Source organism: Canis aureus, chromosome 6, assembly GCF_053574225.1.
Source record: "Canis aureus isolate CA01 chromosome 6, VMU_Caureus_v.1.0, whole genome shotgun sequence".
In the NCBI taxonomy this organism is placed as follows: Eukaryota; Metazoa; Chordata; class Mammalia; order Carnivora; family Canidae; genus Canis; species Canis aureus.
The window spans coordinates 50,549,982-50,567,478 of record NC_135616.1 but is presented as its reverse complement, the minus strand read 5'-3'; the positions used below and the strand labels follow the sequence as shown (position 1 = coordinate 50,567,478).

The 17,497-nt window shown below is 36.7% G+C and overlaps 1 protein-coding gene and 1 long non-coding RNA gene across 2 annotated transcripts in view; both read left to right on the top strand.

Annotated features, from left to right (window-relative positions):
* The window catches only part of MPC2 (mitochondrial pyruvate carrier 2), a 29,586-nt gene that overhangs the window by 10,963 nt on the left and 1,126 nt on the right, over positions 1–17,497 (top strand). Inside the window, exons 2-4 of the mRNA XM_077901557.1 lie at positions 2,668–2,708; positions 13,076–13,160; positions 13,874–13,985. Of these exons, the coding sequence (XP_077757683.1) occupies positions 2,668–2,708; positions 13,076–13,160; positions 13,874–13,985 (238 nt within the window). The remainder of the gene's footprint in view (positions 1–2,667; positions 2,709–13,075; positions 13,161–13,873; positions 13,986–17,497) is intronic.
* LOC144316084 (uncharacterized) lies at positions 5,451–10,157 on the top strand. Its single transcript, XR_013381880.1, has 2 exons — positions 5,451–6,815; positions 9,842–10,157. It is a non-coding gene; the product is annotated as an uncharacterized LOC144316084 (long non-coding RNA).

Sequence of the window (17,497 nt, the reverse complement as noted above, 5' to 3'; positions counted from 1 at the left end):
TTCATGAGAGACGAGAGACAGAGACAGAGACAGAGACATAGGCAGAGGGAGAAGCAAGCTCCATGCCTCCATGCAGGGAGTCTGATGTGGGACTCAATCCTGGGACTCTAGGATCACGAACTGAGCCAAAGGCAGACGCTTAACCACTGAGCCACCCAGGCATTCCAGTTTTTGTTTTTTTCATGTAATCTCTACACCCAATGTGGGGCTCAAACTTAAAACCCTGATATCAAGAGTCATGTGCTCTACTGACTAAGCCAGCCAGGTGCCCCATACCAACCCCCTTGATAGTAAGTAGTTCAGCCAAAATGCAACCCCTAAAAGAGTGTTATCATTGAGCTCATTTTTACTTTGAGATGATGATATTACCTACTGTGAAACTAGTGCAGCATTGATATAAGCATGTTAAAACTAAGTTTTCCTAAAATGTTAGCCTTCAGTTGTGACTTTAGTTGAACAGAATTCTTGTGCTTGGTTAATAAAAGCCAGCCCTGTATTCATTTACCAGCACATATACCCAGGGCTAGGTACATTGTAAAGCATGCAGTAATTATTATGGGTGAATGAATAGTCTTATCTGCAATAAATTAAACCCAGAACTACAACTAGGTCTTAATTTAAATCATTACCTTTTCAACTTCACTTTATTTTGTTTTGTTTCTAAATAATAGGTTTAAGTCAGTTTTATCTTTTAAATGTTATTTACACATATTGAACAAAAATACTCCTTTTCATTAATGACTGTGAACACTTGCTCACTTACTAGGGGGAAAATGGATAAATGCATCTTTATCTGCTGGCACTATTGAGAAATATTAATTGGGAAAAAAAAGAGAAATATTAATTGGGGATAGAGGAAGAGAAGTAAAATGTATTATGCTTAGATAATGATGCCATTTTAGATATGATTTTGATGATCCATAAAAACAAATGATTTATTCCTTCAAAGCAAAGTAGAATACTAAGGCAGCAATAATAGTCATGAATATATTTTAAAACTTTTGAATTTGCTAATAAATTAGTTTTCTTATATAAAGTTGTTTAATTTGTGTGTTAAAAAATAAATGGATTTGTTGACCCAGTGTGTGAGAGAATACTCACCATGTTAAGTACTCTGATATATGTTGGATTTAGCATGCTTAGTTATATTTTAAATTATCATGGACCAAAATCTGTTTCTTTCCTGTCCCTGTAGCTTCTTGAAAGTTAAATGAGATATATGATTTGGAAGAGTTAAAAGTGGGCAGTTTCGTAGTTAAAGAGCTAGAAGGCTTCGTTCCAGTCACAGTTCTGCTGCTTACTGGCTGCCCACTTGTACTAGGTCATGGATCTGCTCTGAGCCTCACTAGTAAACTGAAGGATTTAGGTTACATGAACGGAGGTTTCTTCTAGCTTTGAAACTTCCTATTTCTCAAATTCTACATTATCTAAGAACCTAGAATTTTTTACTTTTTTCTTTTCTTTTTTTAAGATTTTATTTATTTATTCATGAGAGACAGAGAGAGAGAGAGGCAGAGACACAGGCAGAGGGAGAAGTAGGCTCCATGCAGGGACCCTGATGTGGGACTCGATCCCTGGACTCCAGGATCAGGCCCTGGGCCGAAGGCAGGCGCTAAACCAGTGAGCCACCCAGGGATCCCACCCCAGAATTGTTTTCAATGCTACCAACATTTATTTAACATTTTGCAAAAGGCCAATGGATACCAGACTATCTAAAGTAAAAACTCTGCTGTTACAGAGCTTATAGATCTTAGTCTTTCCCCTTTCTCATGTGAACCTTAAAATTAGGCTCATTTTTTACTCGCACATGGGTGGCTCAGTTAGTTAAGGACCTGCTTTCCGCCCAGGTCGACCCCCAAGGCCAGGCTCCCTGCTCAGCATGGAGTCAGCTTCTCCCTCTGCCCCTCCCCCTGCGCACTCTCTCTCCCCCTCTCAAATAATAAATAAAATCTTTTTTAAAAATTTTGTTTTACTAGAAGTATAGACTCTTTATAGGAGCTTTTACTATCATACACATGGCAACAAGTCATTTATAGTAAGAAATATTAATAGAATTAGTGAATAATAGCTACTGAGGCTCATCTCACAAATCTTTAGTTTCTAATTTCTCCAACTTGGAGGTTATCCTTGAGTGAACTAACTAACATTCGATTTCATGTTCAAAGCAAAGCTTTGGAAATGGTTGCCAAACTATCTCCCTTATGTTTTAGATCATTTTTAACAAGTCACAAAACCACAAGTAATTGACAAGGAAATCAAAACAACTTGTATGTAAGGTTGGTACTATGGTGACTTTCTAAATGTTAATACATAGAATGCAGAAAGCATAGTACAAATGACTAGGAATAGATTGCTAAATTTTGAGGATTTTGAAATGTGATGATGACTGAAAAAAGACATAGAAAACCATTAAAGACCCTTAAAGATAGAGAACAAACTGAGGGTTATGGAGGGCAGTAGATGGGCGATGGGCTAGATGGGTCATGAGTATTAGGAGGGCACTTGCTATGAGGAGCACTGGGTATTGTATGTGAGTGATGAATCGCTGAATTCTATTCATGAAACCAATATTGCACTGTATGTTAACTAGAATTTAAATTAAAAATTTGAGAAAAGACATAAAATAGTTGGTTTATTTCTAAATTTTTCTCCCTTTTTTTTTTTCAGGTCCCAAAACAGTTTTTTTCTGGGCTCCAATTATGAAATGGGTAAGTCTTGAGTTTTTGCAGGCACTACTGAAAAAAATATTCTTTAAAAGGAACTTATTGGGGGGCCTGGGTGGCTCATTTGGTTGAGAGGCTTGGCTAGGCTGCCTTTGTCTCTAGTCAAGACCCTAGCGTCCTGGGTTTGAGCCCCCCTCTCCCTCAGCAAGGTGCCTGCTTCTCCCTCTCCCTCTGCCCCTCCCCTTGGCTATGCTCTCTGTCTTTCAGATAAATAAAATCTTTTTTAAAAGTAAACAAATATCTGCAAGAAAAAAGGTAAATAACTAATTTAAAGTAACTTTTATGATGTATGTACTTTTTAAAGTATTCATTGCCTGGAGATGATTTCATGCAAATAATTTCAGACATGTCATTTTTACTGTGTAAAGCACACTACCTACTTGTAGAGTTGTTCTAAACTCCTTAGATAAAAGGCCTTCTAGGAACATTATTGTTATCAAAAAGCTTGTAATTGGGGCACCTGTGTTGCTGTCGGTAAAGAAGCATCTGCCCAGGTCATGATCCCAGGGTCCTGGGATTGAGGCCTATGTCAGCTCCCTACTAAGTGGAAAGTCGACTTCTCCTTTCCCTTTGCCCCTCCCCCCTCTCATTTTCTCTCTCTGTCTCAAATAGATCAATAAAATCTTTAAAAAAAAAAAAAGCTTGTAATTGTGGACCCTTGAAACCTCATTCTAAGATTTTATGACTAAGTAAAACATTAAACTAATTAGAAACTACCCCCAGTTTAACTTTTTTTTTTTTTAAGATTTTATTTATTTATTCATAGAGACAGAGAGAGAGGCAGAGATACAGCCAGAGGGAGAAGCAGGCATCATACAGAGAGCTTGACGTGGGACTCGATCCAGGGTCTCCAGGATCACGCCCTGGGCTGCAGGCGGCGCTAAACCGCTGTGCCACCGGGGCTGCCCTTAACTTTTATTATTAATTTAGTACATGAACTGAAGATACCAACACCAAAATACATACAGACAAGGAAAATTAGTCTCAAAAAAAATAGAAAAGATCATCCAAGGGTGTATATTAACATTTGGTAAATGGTAGAATCTAGGACTTCTGATCCTAGATCAGAAGCACTCCAAGACCAGTGCTTTTTAACTTATGTCAGAGTTTCCGTTCCTGAAGTTCTCATTTAGCTGAAAAGAGATAATTGTAGAGATAATAAAACATTGATTTTATGTTGGAAGGGCCAGTTTTGGCCTATAGCAGTGCTTCTCAAAGTGTCATCCTAGACCTGCTGCATTTTCATTGCCCAGGAATTTATTAGAAATGCAGATTTTTGGGCTCCATCTCAGTTTTACTAAATCTGAAACTCTGAGGATGGAGCCTAGTAATCTGTGTTCTAATAAGCCCTCCTGGTGATTCTGATGCCTTCTAAAATTTGGAAAATACTGGTCTGTGGCCTTTTTTTTTTTTATTGTGGTAAATTACACATAAAATTTACCATGTTAACCATTTTTTTTGTTTAAGTACATCACATTTTGTGCAACCAATCTCCAGAACTCCTTTTATCCTGCAACACTAAAATTCTGTACCAGTTAAACTACTCATTTCCCTCCCCCCAGCCTTTGGCAACCACCATTCTACCTTCTGTCTCAATGAATTTTACTACTCTAGGTACCCCAAATAGGTGGAATTGTACAGTGTTTGTCTTTTTTGTGTTTGTCTCACTTAGCACAGTGCACTCTGGTTTATTATCCATGTTGTAACATGTGTCAAACTTTTAGTATGAATAATATTCCATTGTATAGATGCCACGTTTTGCATATCCATTGATTTGTTGATGAACACTTGAAGTGCTTCCACCTATTGGCAATTGTGAATAATGCTGCTGTAAGTAATGGCATACATCTATCTATTCCAGTCCCTGCTTTCTGTTCTTTGGGGCATATACCTGGAGGTGGAATTGTTGGATCAGTATTATTTTGAGCAACTGCCCTACTATATTCCACCGAGGCTGCACAGTTTTACATTCCCACCAGCAATTCACAAGGATTCCAATTTCTCCACATTGCCTGCCAATACTTGTTACTTTTGTTGTTGTTGTTGTTGTTTTGTAATAGCCATCTTAATGGGTGTGAAGTGGTAGCTCATTGTGGTTTTGATTTACATTTTCTAATGTGATTAGTTATACTGAGAATCTTTTCATGTGCTTATTGACCATTGTATATCTTTGGAGAAATGTCTTTTCAAAGCCTTTGTCCATTTTTTTTTTAATTTTTTTTTTTAATTTTTATTTATTTATGATAGTCACAGAGAGAGAGAGAGAGGCAGAGACACAGGCAGAGGGAGAAGCAGGCTCCATGCGCCGGGAGCCCGACGTGGGATTCGATCCCGGGTCTCCAGGATCGCGCCCTGGGCCAAAGGCAGGCGCCAAACCGCTGCGCCACCCAGGGATCCCGCTGCGCCACCCAGGGATCCCCCTTTGTCCATTTTTTAATCAAGTTGTTTGTTATTGAGTTGTAGGCTATTTTAATTTTCATAAATGCACCATTTAAAATTGTTAGAACAGGGATCCCTGGGTGGCGCAGCGGTTTGGTGCCTGCCTTTGGCCCAGGGCGCGATCCTGGAGACCCGGGATCGAATCCCACGTCGGGCTTCCGGTGCATGGAGCCTGCTTCTCTCTCTGCCTGTGTCTCTGCCCCTCTCTCTCTCTCTCTCTCTCTGTGACTATCATGAATAAATAAATAAAATCTCTAAAAAAATTAAAAAAATAAAAAAAAATAAAATTGTTAGAACAGTTTCAGAAACTCAGTTGTAAATCTAAGTAGTTGAGAATGTCAGAATTTACTGTCCCCCAATCTTACGACCTTAGGCAAGTCAAATCTGCCATTTTGTCTCCTTAACTGTAAAATGACTAGAGTAGATTAGTGGTTGGGAGCTGCCTTTTACAGAGAACTGAAGAGTAGTTCTTTTTATTATTATTATTATTATTATTATTATTATTATTATTATTACTATTATTTATATTGTTAAAAATCAGAATTCAACCAAGTGAATTTGAAGATCTAATTGGCTGTATTAAATGATTCATGAGTGGGATAGCATCCCATTTAGCAAGTAAAGGGGAGCTCCCAAGAGCTACAGAAAGAGAATTTTTAAAGGTAGGACAAGGAAATGATAAACTTTTAGAAAAGAGGATTATTTCCAGGTGAGGTCACCTTCATTTAGAGACCCAAAAAAGAATCTTAGTAGGTGAATTATCTCATCTTTCTTTGGGAGTTGGGGAGAGGACCCATGTGACAAGATTACATCATTGGTGCTGACCAGAATATTCCTAACTGGTTAAGACTACATTTCAAGGGGAGGTTAAAAGTACAGTTACATTAGGTATTGGTGACTTGGCCTAAGTGATGCCACTTTGGGCCTGTGGGTTTCTTTTAACAATATATTGAGAAAAGGTCCCATCAGTTAAAAAAAAGAAGAAGAAATTTCAACATATTCATGTTTAATGGTTATGCTCACTCAAAACATTCAACACTAGTTTTAGTTTGGTGTGACAGTACTACAGCTATGTTTAGAACTACTATGTAGTATACTGAAGTAGGGGGAAATAGTACTGCTTTTTATCACTCATGTCTTTAAAGTTCTTTTCAGAATAAGTGTCAATCATTTATGGTGATTGTAAATAATGGTGCCCTTAACTTCATGTGTTTCCCTGACATTTCATTCTGATTTTTTTCTTGACGTGGTGAGCAATTAGTAAGTAGTGTTCACTCACTTTCAATTACTAAAGACAAAAAAAAAAAATTTACTAAAGACAAGAATTATGTACATTTACTAATGTTTTCCCCACAATAAATATCATTTTTTCTACTCCTCATGGGACTTAGTTAAACAGACATTTGATTTATGTCTTTCTTGCTCTGTAATTGAATGAGATTCATCAAGGTAACTGTACACTAAATTCCATCATTACATTGTAATCCTACATTTATTCCCAGGAGTGGGAATTGAAGTTTGGTAATCTACCTCCATATATGTCTGTACTCCACAGCTGAAACCTGTTCACTCGTGTTCTACCATTCCTGTTTGGTAGAAGAACTCTATGAATATGGAGACTCTTCACAAGAGGCCCAGAACAAGAATTCTAAGGTCCAAACTGAATTTTAGTGTAGACTTTTATAGCAGTTTTGTCTTGTAAGCTGTCTTACTTATATTTGTAAACATTATACAGTCACATGAATTACTTTCTTTATATAATGGGATTCAGAATCATAAAGGATATGATTGAAATCATTCCACAGTAACTGTCACACTTGATCTTAGCCAAAAGGCCAAGAAGCGATTATAGTAACCATTAAAGATAAAATTCATTTTTATTATTCATTCAACTTTACACATAATTTTGTGTTTAGTTTGAATAAATATGTTTATATATTAATTCTCGTGGCTAGAATGGAATTTCAGACAGTTTTTAAATGGTAATAGAGATTGTAGCAATCTATTTATTGTGAGATGACAAAATACGCAACAAAGAATACCAGCAGAGAAAGGAAAATTACTACTTCAGTTGCCCTTAACATAATTTTTATAAACTGTGCAAATGTTTAACGTAAATGGTGATAACTACAGAGAAGAAATGAAGCAGTTGAGGATGGGACAAATTAAAAAGTCAGTGGGAAAGGTTAAAAAAAAAAAAAAACACTTGAAATTTTTGGTGCCGAACACTAATGGTCCATCTGTAGAAAACTCCATTAGTATGATGTATGAATGTCTTTTTTTTTTTTAATGTTTAAAATGTGTTGTCTACTTATTAATTTAATTAAAATGCAGGGACACCTGGATGGCTCTGTCTGTTAAGCGTCTGTTTTCAGCTCAGGTCATGATCCCAGGGTCCTGGGATCGAGCCCCACGTTGGGCTCTCTGCACAGCAGACAGTCTGCTTCTCCCTCTCACTCTCCCTGTGTGTTCTCCTTCTCTCTCTCAAATAAATAAATGAAATCTTTAAAAAATAATAATTTAATTAAAATGCAGATCAAAGCAAAAATAAACATTTAAAACTAGTGTGATTTTTTTTTAAATAATGGAAAATATATTATTATTTTCTTCCTCTACTCTGTGTCAGCAATGAAAGTTATATAGTAATTATATGTCTGTAAAATATAATTGATTGCTTAACTGTTGTTTATAGCACTATTATTATTATAAGAGTAAGAATGACTTACTCTATTTATAATAAATTTGGGGGTTCTCTTTGACCTCAAATTTGCCACAACTTAAAAGTTTACTGATTTTATCAATAGCTTTGGTGTTTTTTTGATCTGGCCCTCCAGTATTTTGAAACACTGACAGTATGATATACTCATAAGTGCCTTGTTGGTTATCTGTCTCCTTTAAAAACATCTATTTTAAGTTCATGTTGAAATCATACATAGTCTTCTGATGACAGCACAGCAGTAGAAACTGTGCCTTGTTCTCTGGTGAGGAGACTACTTTTGTTTGTTATGTATTTATATACATATTATTCCAGACCAGTTGATAATAATTCATGTACGGTAGTCTATCCATGACACGTGACAGTTGCTGCTCCAAGCCACATATGTTTTATATTAAGAATTTAAGAGTATACTTGTTCAGACATTTAACTGTATCGGATTCCTTCTTAGCCACGTAATTAGCTACTTTATTAATTATTTGGTTGAAACCAAATAATCATTGAGGTCAAAGTGGATAATTATAAAAAATAAAACAGATAATCCTTACATACTTTAAATATTTTATTTTAACTTAATATATATTCATTTGCCAATCATCTATAAGACTAAGGCTTTTATTGGTGTAAGGATTCTTTCAAGTTCCACATTTTCTACTTTGGATGAATTATTCCACAGTGCATCATGTGTAATTTTCACTTTAGGGGTGCCTGGTTGGCTTAGTCAATAGAGCATGTGATTCTTAAACTCAGGGTCATAAGTTTGAGTCTCAGGTTTGGGGTAGAGATTACTTTAAAAAAAATTTTTTTTTTTTTACTTTCCACTTTAGTTTTGTTTGAAACACAGCAATTTCATAGATAATTTCACAATAGTATAAGAGCAGAAATTTGCTAGATTTTTATGGCTTTCCCACCCAGTCTTTTTATATCTGTCTCGTTCACATAAATTTGACAGCAGGCTTTAACAACTTGCCTTTATTCAATCTTTCCAAAGCAGTCACTTTAATTTTCATAGAAATGACAACCCTCTTCTGTGTTTCACCTATTTACCTAATTGTTCATTAAGTTACTACATTAGGTTTAAGGACAGAGTTGATAAGAATTCACCTCAACTAGTGAGAGCAAAAATTTGTGAACACAGCATAAAATGAAGAGCCATGGGTATTCAGCATGCCTCAGGCATCTGTTATCTTGTTTACAGATCTCTAACTTGTTAGAGATCTTTGGCTAACCTGGGAAACTATTATGTGAAGGTCAAAGAGCTTCCTTTATTTTTGTTCATAGTCTTTTGCACAGTTACACTCAACTCTCAAACAATATACCATTTTGTATAGCTCATTTTTGTGTTTTTTCTTCAATTTAGGAATAAATCAAACTATTTCAAGATTATCCATGCAGATTTTTAATACCTATTTCTTTTTAAGCTGGAATTGTTTATAGATTAATTTATGGTTTAGAATCTTGGGTGCCTGGGTGGCTCAGTGGTTGAGCATCTGCCTTTGGCTCAGGTAGTGATCCCGGTGTCCCAGGATCGAGTCCCGCTTTGGGCTCCCTGCAGGGAGCCTGCTTCTCCCTCTGCCTGCATCTCCACCTCTCTGTCTCTAGTAAATAAATAAAATCTTTAAAAAAACAAATGGCTTAGAATCTTGAGGATTGGGTGCTTGGGTGACTCAGTTGGTTAACGGTCTTCCTGAGCTCAGATCATGATTCCAGAGTCCTGGAATCAAGTCCCACATCGGGCTTCCTGCCCTGTGGGGAGCATGCTTCTCCATTTCCTGTTCCCCCTTCTTAACTGGCTCTCATTCATAAATAAATAAATAAATAAATAAAATCTTTTTAAATATCTTGAGGGCTTTGCTATCTCTAAGCATTTGAAATTGGAATATTCTAAAGTGGTATCTCATTTTTTTAACATTCCTCTAAAAGTGTCATAAGACTTTTTTTTTTTTTTTTTTTTTTTTTTTAGTAAATGAGAAAATACTGAAGAAAAGAAACAAACACAATGTTTTATACTATCTGGAGAATACCTACCCGACCCGATGGAGATAAAAAGATGCCAAAGAGGATTGATTACAGGGAACCTGGGTAGCTCAGTCAGTTGAGCAGCCCTAACTCTTGATTTTGATTGAGGTCATAGTCTTGGGGTCCTGGGATCCAGTCTGCGTCAGGCTCCATGGGAGTCCACTTGAGGATTCTCTCTCCCTCTGTCTCTCCCCTGTTTGTATGCGCAGGTGCATGCACGCTCTCTTTCTCAAATAAATAGATCTTTAAAAAAAACTGAAGGGCACCTGTGTGACTCAGTCAGTTAACCATCTTGCCTTCAACTCAGGTCACGATCCTAGGGTCCTGGGATCAAACCCCACATCAGGCTGCATGCTCTTTGGGCAGCCTGCTTCTCTCCCTCTGTGTCCACCCCCCACCTCCCTGCTTGTGCATTCTCTCTCTCTCTCTCTCAAATATACATACTAAACATACTGTTGTGATAGTTGTTGTGGATCAGTACTTGCTTTGTATGTTAGAGTATTTTATATAATCTTATTACTTATTCTAAACACTCTCTGAATAGACTCTATATAGTTCTATCATTTGAATAAAGTTCATAATAAAGATGAAAAGGAACACAGGCCATGTGCCTCCTATCCTGAGACTAATAATTCAGGAAAAGACAGAAAACTAATATTCCTTTTTCTCTGTTGCTCTACAGACATAAGCTACTATTTGTTCTTGTTAATATTTTCTAGACACTGTGCTAAATACTTTTAAGACATATCTCATTTAGTCATACATTACTTTTGCAGGGATAGCTATTAATAGTCTCATTTTACACATGGGGAATTTAAAGCAAAGTGTTAATGTAATCTGACCAAAGTCACCAGCTAGTAAATGACAGAGATTAGATTTGGTGAGATTTTCTAAGGTAATTTACATAAGGGTAGAGTGATATAGAAATAGAAAAGAGTTTTTTAGAAACATGAGAAAAGAGCTGAAGACCTTCATGGAAGAGAACAATTATTAACAAGTCCCAGAAAAATAAAGTGTATACTGGGAGCATAAACAAAATCATGACCACTGACTTCTTCCCCCAAAAAAGTTAGAATGTAGCCTATAGTGTTCATAGATCTATCCAACAAGCTGCAATGTAATAGTAGATTACCCAGTAGATTAATAGTAGACATCAATCCCTTTCATCCCTTCCCAATGGCAGTATATTACCCTCAGAAGCAGAACAAATATGAAATGGAGAAAACGCATATTGGGACCTGGAAGAAGAATCTAGGAGAGATAATCAAGGAAGTATTTGGGAGAAAAAAAATCACAGGACTGTGGGTGAAAGTTAACAGTGGCATAGAAAGAGGCAAAATAGTGTTAGCCATGATTTGCCTCTGATTATACTCCTCTGTGTAACCATTTCCCCCTTTTAAAATCAGAATCATTGCTTTCTTGTACTGCTGACTTTATTAATTCAAAACCCCCTTTGTATTCAGTTTAAGTTTGTGTATAAATTCACAAGTATATCTATGTTCTACATAGGAGCAAAACCCTTTGCTGATTTATATTTTCCATGTCAGAGCATCTTTTAGAAACTCAGTGAGACCTAAAAATAATTACTTAAAAACATATTCTCTAATGACATTTAGAATTTGATTTAATAAAATATTTAAAGGAAAAAAAGAAAGGGAAGAGAGGAGATGAAACAAATGTGACAAAATTTCAATAATTAAATCTGGGTGATGGGCTTGTAAGCATTCTTTGTACTCGTCTCTTATTTGGGTATGCTTGAATTTTTCATCAATAAAAATCATTTTATTACATACTCTCATCTCTACAATAGAAAAGCATAACTAATACTCTAGTGAAGGAAGACTCATTACTATATTTTCTGAGTGATACTAATGGCAAGGGTATCAGTAGGGGGATTATACAACAGTGTTAAAAACACGGCAGAGATGGGGCACTTGGATGGCTCAATTGGTTAAGCATCTGCCTTCACTCAGGGCTTCCTGCTCAGAGGGGAGTCTGCTTTTTCCTCCCCCTGCACCTGTGCACTTTGTCTTCTTCCCTCTCAAATAAATGAAATTTTTTTTAAGATTTTATTTATTCATAAGAGACACAGAGAGAGGCAGAGACACGGGTAGAGAGAGAAGCAGGCTCCATGCAGAGAGCTCAATGTGGGACTGGATCCCGGGACTCCAGGGTCACGCCCCAAGCCAAAGGCAGACACTTAACCACTGAACCACCCAGGCATTCCTAAACAAAATCTTTATAAAAAAAAAAAAAAAAAAAAAAAAAAAACCAGCAGAGAAGAAATAACCTTGTGTACTTTGACATTAAAGAAAAATGTGACCCCAAAACTAAAATTATAACAGTTTTTCTGAAACTTCCACTTTTGTTTCCAAAGATTTATTTACCTCTTTCAGAGAAAGAGCGCACTGGAGAACTTGAGGGGGTGGGTGGCAGAAGAAGGAAAGAGAAATTCAAGCAGAGTCCACTCTGAGCATGTAGCCTGACATGGGGCTTGATCCTGCTACCATGAGATCATGACCTGAGTGAAAACTAAGAGTCACTTTACCGACTGAGCCACCCAAGTGTCCCTGATACTTCTACTTTTAAAAAAGAATGTTGACAAAAACATGAAAGGAGGAATCTATACAGATTACCTTAAGGAGCTTTTAGGCATCCACCACACCAGTGGTTTCCAGCATATATAAAGAATATATAATTTCATAAGTGAAAGAAGTACTATTTGTTAGAATACATGTACACTACTGATTTTCAAGTATATGAAGCTATTTGATGTGGTTAATAAAACACAAATTCAAAAAGCATTCCTGAATTCTTTATAGTTTTTCATGATGATATGTATACATTTGCTTAATGCACGAATACTAAAATTACAGCAACTGTCATATGGAAATCTCAAATCTTTATGTTTTATGTAAAATTAAGAATTAGGGACGCCTGGGTGGCTCAGTGGTTAAGTGCCTACCTTTGGCCCAGGGAGTGATCCTGCGGGCCCAGGATCGAGTCCCACATCGGGCTCCCTGCATGGAGCCTCCTTCTCTCTCTGCTTGTGTCTCTGCCTCTCTGTGTCTATCACGTATAAATAAAATCTTTTAATTAATTAATTAATTAAATTAAGAATTATTACTGCACTCTCATGGTACCTCTTCTCTTTCTGTATATTGACATGTATTTCTAGGGGTTGGTGTGTGCCGGATTGGCTGACATGGCCAGACCTGCAGAGAAACTCAGCACAGCTCAATCTGCTGTTTTGATGGCCACAGGTAAGTTAAATATTTTCTGTATTCCATGTAGGACGTGTGATATATTTATTTTGTTTTACATCAATTTATTTAATAGCTTAAAGTTTTAAGCACATATACACACTCAAACATACACACACACATACCAAGAAATTAACAATGTTTACTCTGGGAAATTATTATACATGGAGAAGGCAGAAGAGAATTACTATGAATAAGTACCTGCATGGATTTTTGTTTTTTAAGTTTTTGCCATGAACCTATTTTATAAGTAGGAAAAAGTTAATAAACATTTGCTCTGTAAAGATTACCTATTGATGTAAGAATTAAATATTTTGTGTAACACTGAATCATAACAACTTTATGAAAGACTCAAAGTACAGCATTTCTTTTTCCTTTATCCTACATTATGTTATCATGGTCTTATGCATAATTATCTTACTCTAATATTGAATGTTCAAAAGATATTGCGGCAGTACCCATGCTTTTTAAAAAATATTTTGTTTCTGTGGCACCTGGGTGACTCAGCAGTTGAGCACCTGCCTTCGGCTCAGGGCGTGATCCCAGGGTCTGGGATCGAGTCCCACCCACATCAGGCTCCTTGTGGGGAGCCTGCTTCTCCCTCTTCCTGTGTCTCTGCCTGTCTCTGTCTCTCATGAATAAATAAGTAAAATCTTTTAAAATAAATAAAAACAAAAACTTTTAAAAATTAAAAAAATATTTTGTTTCAACAGGGTTTATTTGGTCAAGATACTCACTTGTAATTATTCCCAAAAACTGGAGTCTGTTTGCTGTTAATTTCTTTGTGGGTGCAGCAGGAGCTTCTCAGCTCTTCCGTATTTGGAGGTAAGCCTATCAAAGGTGTTAAAAAGAAAAATCTGCCTCAGAAGCCACCCAGATGGCAATGCCTTTTTTTTTTTTTTTAGATTCATGTATAATGATAAGATGGGATATGCCTAAAGCAGAAATTTATAGAAAAGTCAAGGGGTTTAAGTTAAGAGTGTTAAACAATATGTTTGCTATCTAGGTTTTAAATCTGTCTGTGTATTATATCTAGATATGTAGCCCTTTCATAGAATCTTCTAAGACAACATACACAACTTATGAAATATTAAGTAATTTCCTCCATGAATCTTTTATCATTATATATAATAAAATGGGACCTAAATGTGTATGGTTATGTGGTATTGGAAATGATCTTTAGAGTGAGCTGCTGGTCTTGTCAGAAAGTGTTCCAGGAACATTTGGAAGTTTTTAAAACTGTTTACAGGGCATCCCTCATTTTATTTCATTTCGCTCCAGTGTTCTTCATAGATATTGCACATTTTCACAAATTGAGGATTTGTGGCAACCCTGCACCTAGCAAGTATCGACACCATTTCCCCAATAGCATTTGCTCCCTTTATGTCTGTTGTGTGTCACATTTTGGTAATTCTCACAATATTTCAAAAATTATCATTTAAAAAAATTTTTTTTACATTTGTTTTTATTTAAGTTCGATTTGCCAACGTATAATAACACCCAGTACTCATCCCATCAAGTGCCCTCCTCAGTGCACCCCAACCCCCACCCACCTCCCCTTCCACAACCCTTTGTTTCCCAGAGTTAGGAGTCTCTCATGGTTTGTCTCCCTCTCTAATTTTTCCCACTCAGTTTCCCTCCTTTTCCTTATAATCCCTTTCACTATTTCTTATATTCTGCGTATGAGTGAAGCCATATGATGATTGTCCTCTGATTGACTTATTTCACTCAGCATAATACCCTCCAGTTCCATCCACGTCGAAGCAAATGGTGGGTATTCATCCTTTCTGATGGCTGAGTAGTATTCATTATAATATTTGTTATAGATGATCTGTGATCACTGATCTTTGATGTTACCACTGTCATTGTTTGGGGTGGGCACCACAAACCATGCCCCCATAAGACAGTGAGTGAGCTGAACTGATAAATGTGTGTGTTCTGACTGCGCCACCGACCAGCCATTCCCCATCTCTCTCCCTCCTCAGATCTCCCTATTCCCTGAGATGCAGTAGTACTAAAAATAGGCCAATTAATAAGCCTGCAGTATGCCTCTAAGGGTTCAATTGAAAGGAAAGAGTTGTACATCTCTCACTTTAAAACAAAAGCTAGAAATAAGTTTAGTGAGGAAGGCATGTTGAAAGCCAACAAGACAGGCCAAAAGGTGGCCTCTCGTGCTGAACATTTAAGTTGTGAATGCAAAGGAACATTCTGGAAGGAAATTAAAATGCTACTCTAGTGAATATATGATTGATAAGAAAGTGAATGGCCTATCACTGATCTGGAGAAAGTGTTAGTGATCTGGATGGAAGATCAAACAGCCACAACATTCCCTTAAGCCTAAGCCCAATCCAAAGTAATATCCTCACTCTCTTCAATTCTGTGAAACTCAGAGAGATGAAGAGGCTGCAGAAGAAAAATCTGAAGCCAATAGAGATTGGTTCATGTGTTTCAAGGAAAAGCCATCTCCATAACACACAAGTACAAAGTGAAACAGCAAGTGCTGATGTAGAAGCTGCAGCAAATTTTCCAGAAGATTTACCAGATTAAGTAATGAAGGTAGCTACAGCAAACAACAAATCTTCAGTGTAGGTGAAACAACTTTATATTGGAAGAAGATGCCATCCAGGACTTTCATAGTTAGAAGTCAATACCTGGCTTTAAGGCTTTGAAGGACAGTCTGATTCTCTTGCTAGGGGCTGATGCAGCTGATGACTTGAAGTTAAAGCCAGTGCTCATTTACCATTCTGAGAATCCTAAAGACCTAAGAATAAATAATAGTAAATCTCCTCTGCCTGTGCCCTATAAATTAACAACACAACTGTTTACAACATGGTTTATTGAATATTTTAAACCCATTGTTGAGACCCAGTGCTCAGGGAAAAACGGTTCCTTTCAAAATATTTCTGCTCGTTGACAATGTGCCTTATCACCCAAGAGCTCTGATGAAGATGTATGGCAAGATTAGTGTTGTTTTCATCCTGCTAAGACAACAGCCATTCTGCAGCCCATGAATCAAAGAGTCATTTCAATTTTCATGTCTTCTTATTTAAGAAATATATTTTGTAAGGCCATAGATTGTAATTCCTCTGATGGATCTGGTCAAAGTAAATTGAAAACCTTCTGGAAAGGATTCCCTATTTTAGATGCCACTAGGAACATTTGTGATTCATGGGAAAAGGTCAAAATATCACTGTGAACAGGAGTTTGGAAGGAATTGATTCCAACCCTCATAGATGACTTGAGGGGTTCAAGACATCACTGAGGGAAATAACTGCAGATGTGGTAGAAATAGCAAGAGAACTAAGTATGAGAAGTGGAGCCTGAAGATAAAACTGACTTGCCACAATCTCAGGAACAAACTTGAATGGATGAGGAGTTAATTCTTATGGATGAGCAAAAGAAAGTGTTTCTAGAGATAGAATCTTCTCCAGGTGACGATTCTGTGAAGACTGCTGAAATGGCAACAAAGAATTCAGAATATTGCATAAACTTAGTTGATAAAGCAGCAGAAGAGTTTGAAAGGATCGATTCCAATTTTGAAAGAAATTCTTCTGTGGTAAGATGCTATCAAGTGGCATCGTGTGCTACAGAGAAATCGTGTGTAAAAGAAAGAGTTAATTGACATGACAACTTCGTTGTTGCCCTGTTTTAAGAAACTGTCACTGCCACCCCAGTCTTCACAACCACCACCCTGGTCAGTCAACAGCCATCAACATTGAGGCAAGACCCTCCACCAGCAAAAAGATTACGACTCACTGAAAACATAGATGGTGGTTAGCAATTTTTAGCAGTATTTTTAAATTAAGGTATGTACTTCTTTCCTAGACATAATGCTGTTGCACACTTAATAGACTATAGTATAGTGTAAACATAACTTTTATATGCACCAGAAAACCAAAATATTCATTTGCTTGCTTTATTGTGATACTTGCTTTTATTGTGGTGGCCTGGGAATGAACCCACAATGTTTCCAAAATTTGCCTATATACTCAGTAGTTAACATTATTTGTCAGTGATTGGCTAGCATTCTGGAGTGAACTCATCTTAGATGAAGGCTCTAGGTTTGTTTGAACTGCCTTTCTAAATTACAAGACAATGTTCTTTGGCTAAAAAAAAATTAAATGATCTCAATAAAGAAATAGAAAATACTCAGTTATAATTTACCTTCCTTTCAGAAGGCATCCTATTCTGCAGAGTATATTATATCTTGATTTTATTTATCTTTACTATCCCTGGGTTTATAATTCCATTCTTTCATAATCATCTAACAGTTTTAGAGCTTACTTATATTCCTATAAACTTTGATTTGTACAGTGATTTTATTCACGAGTATTTTT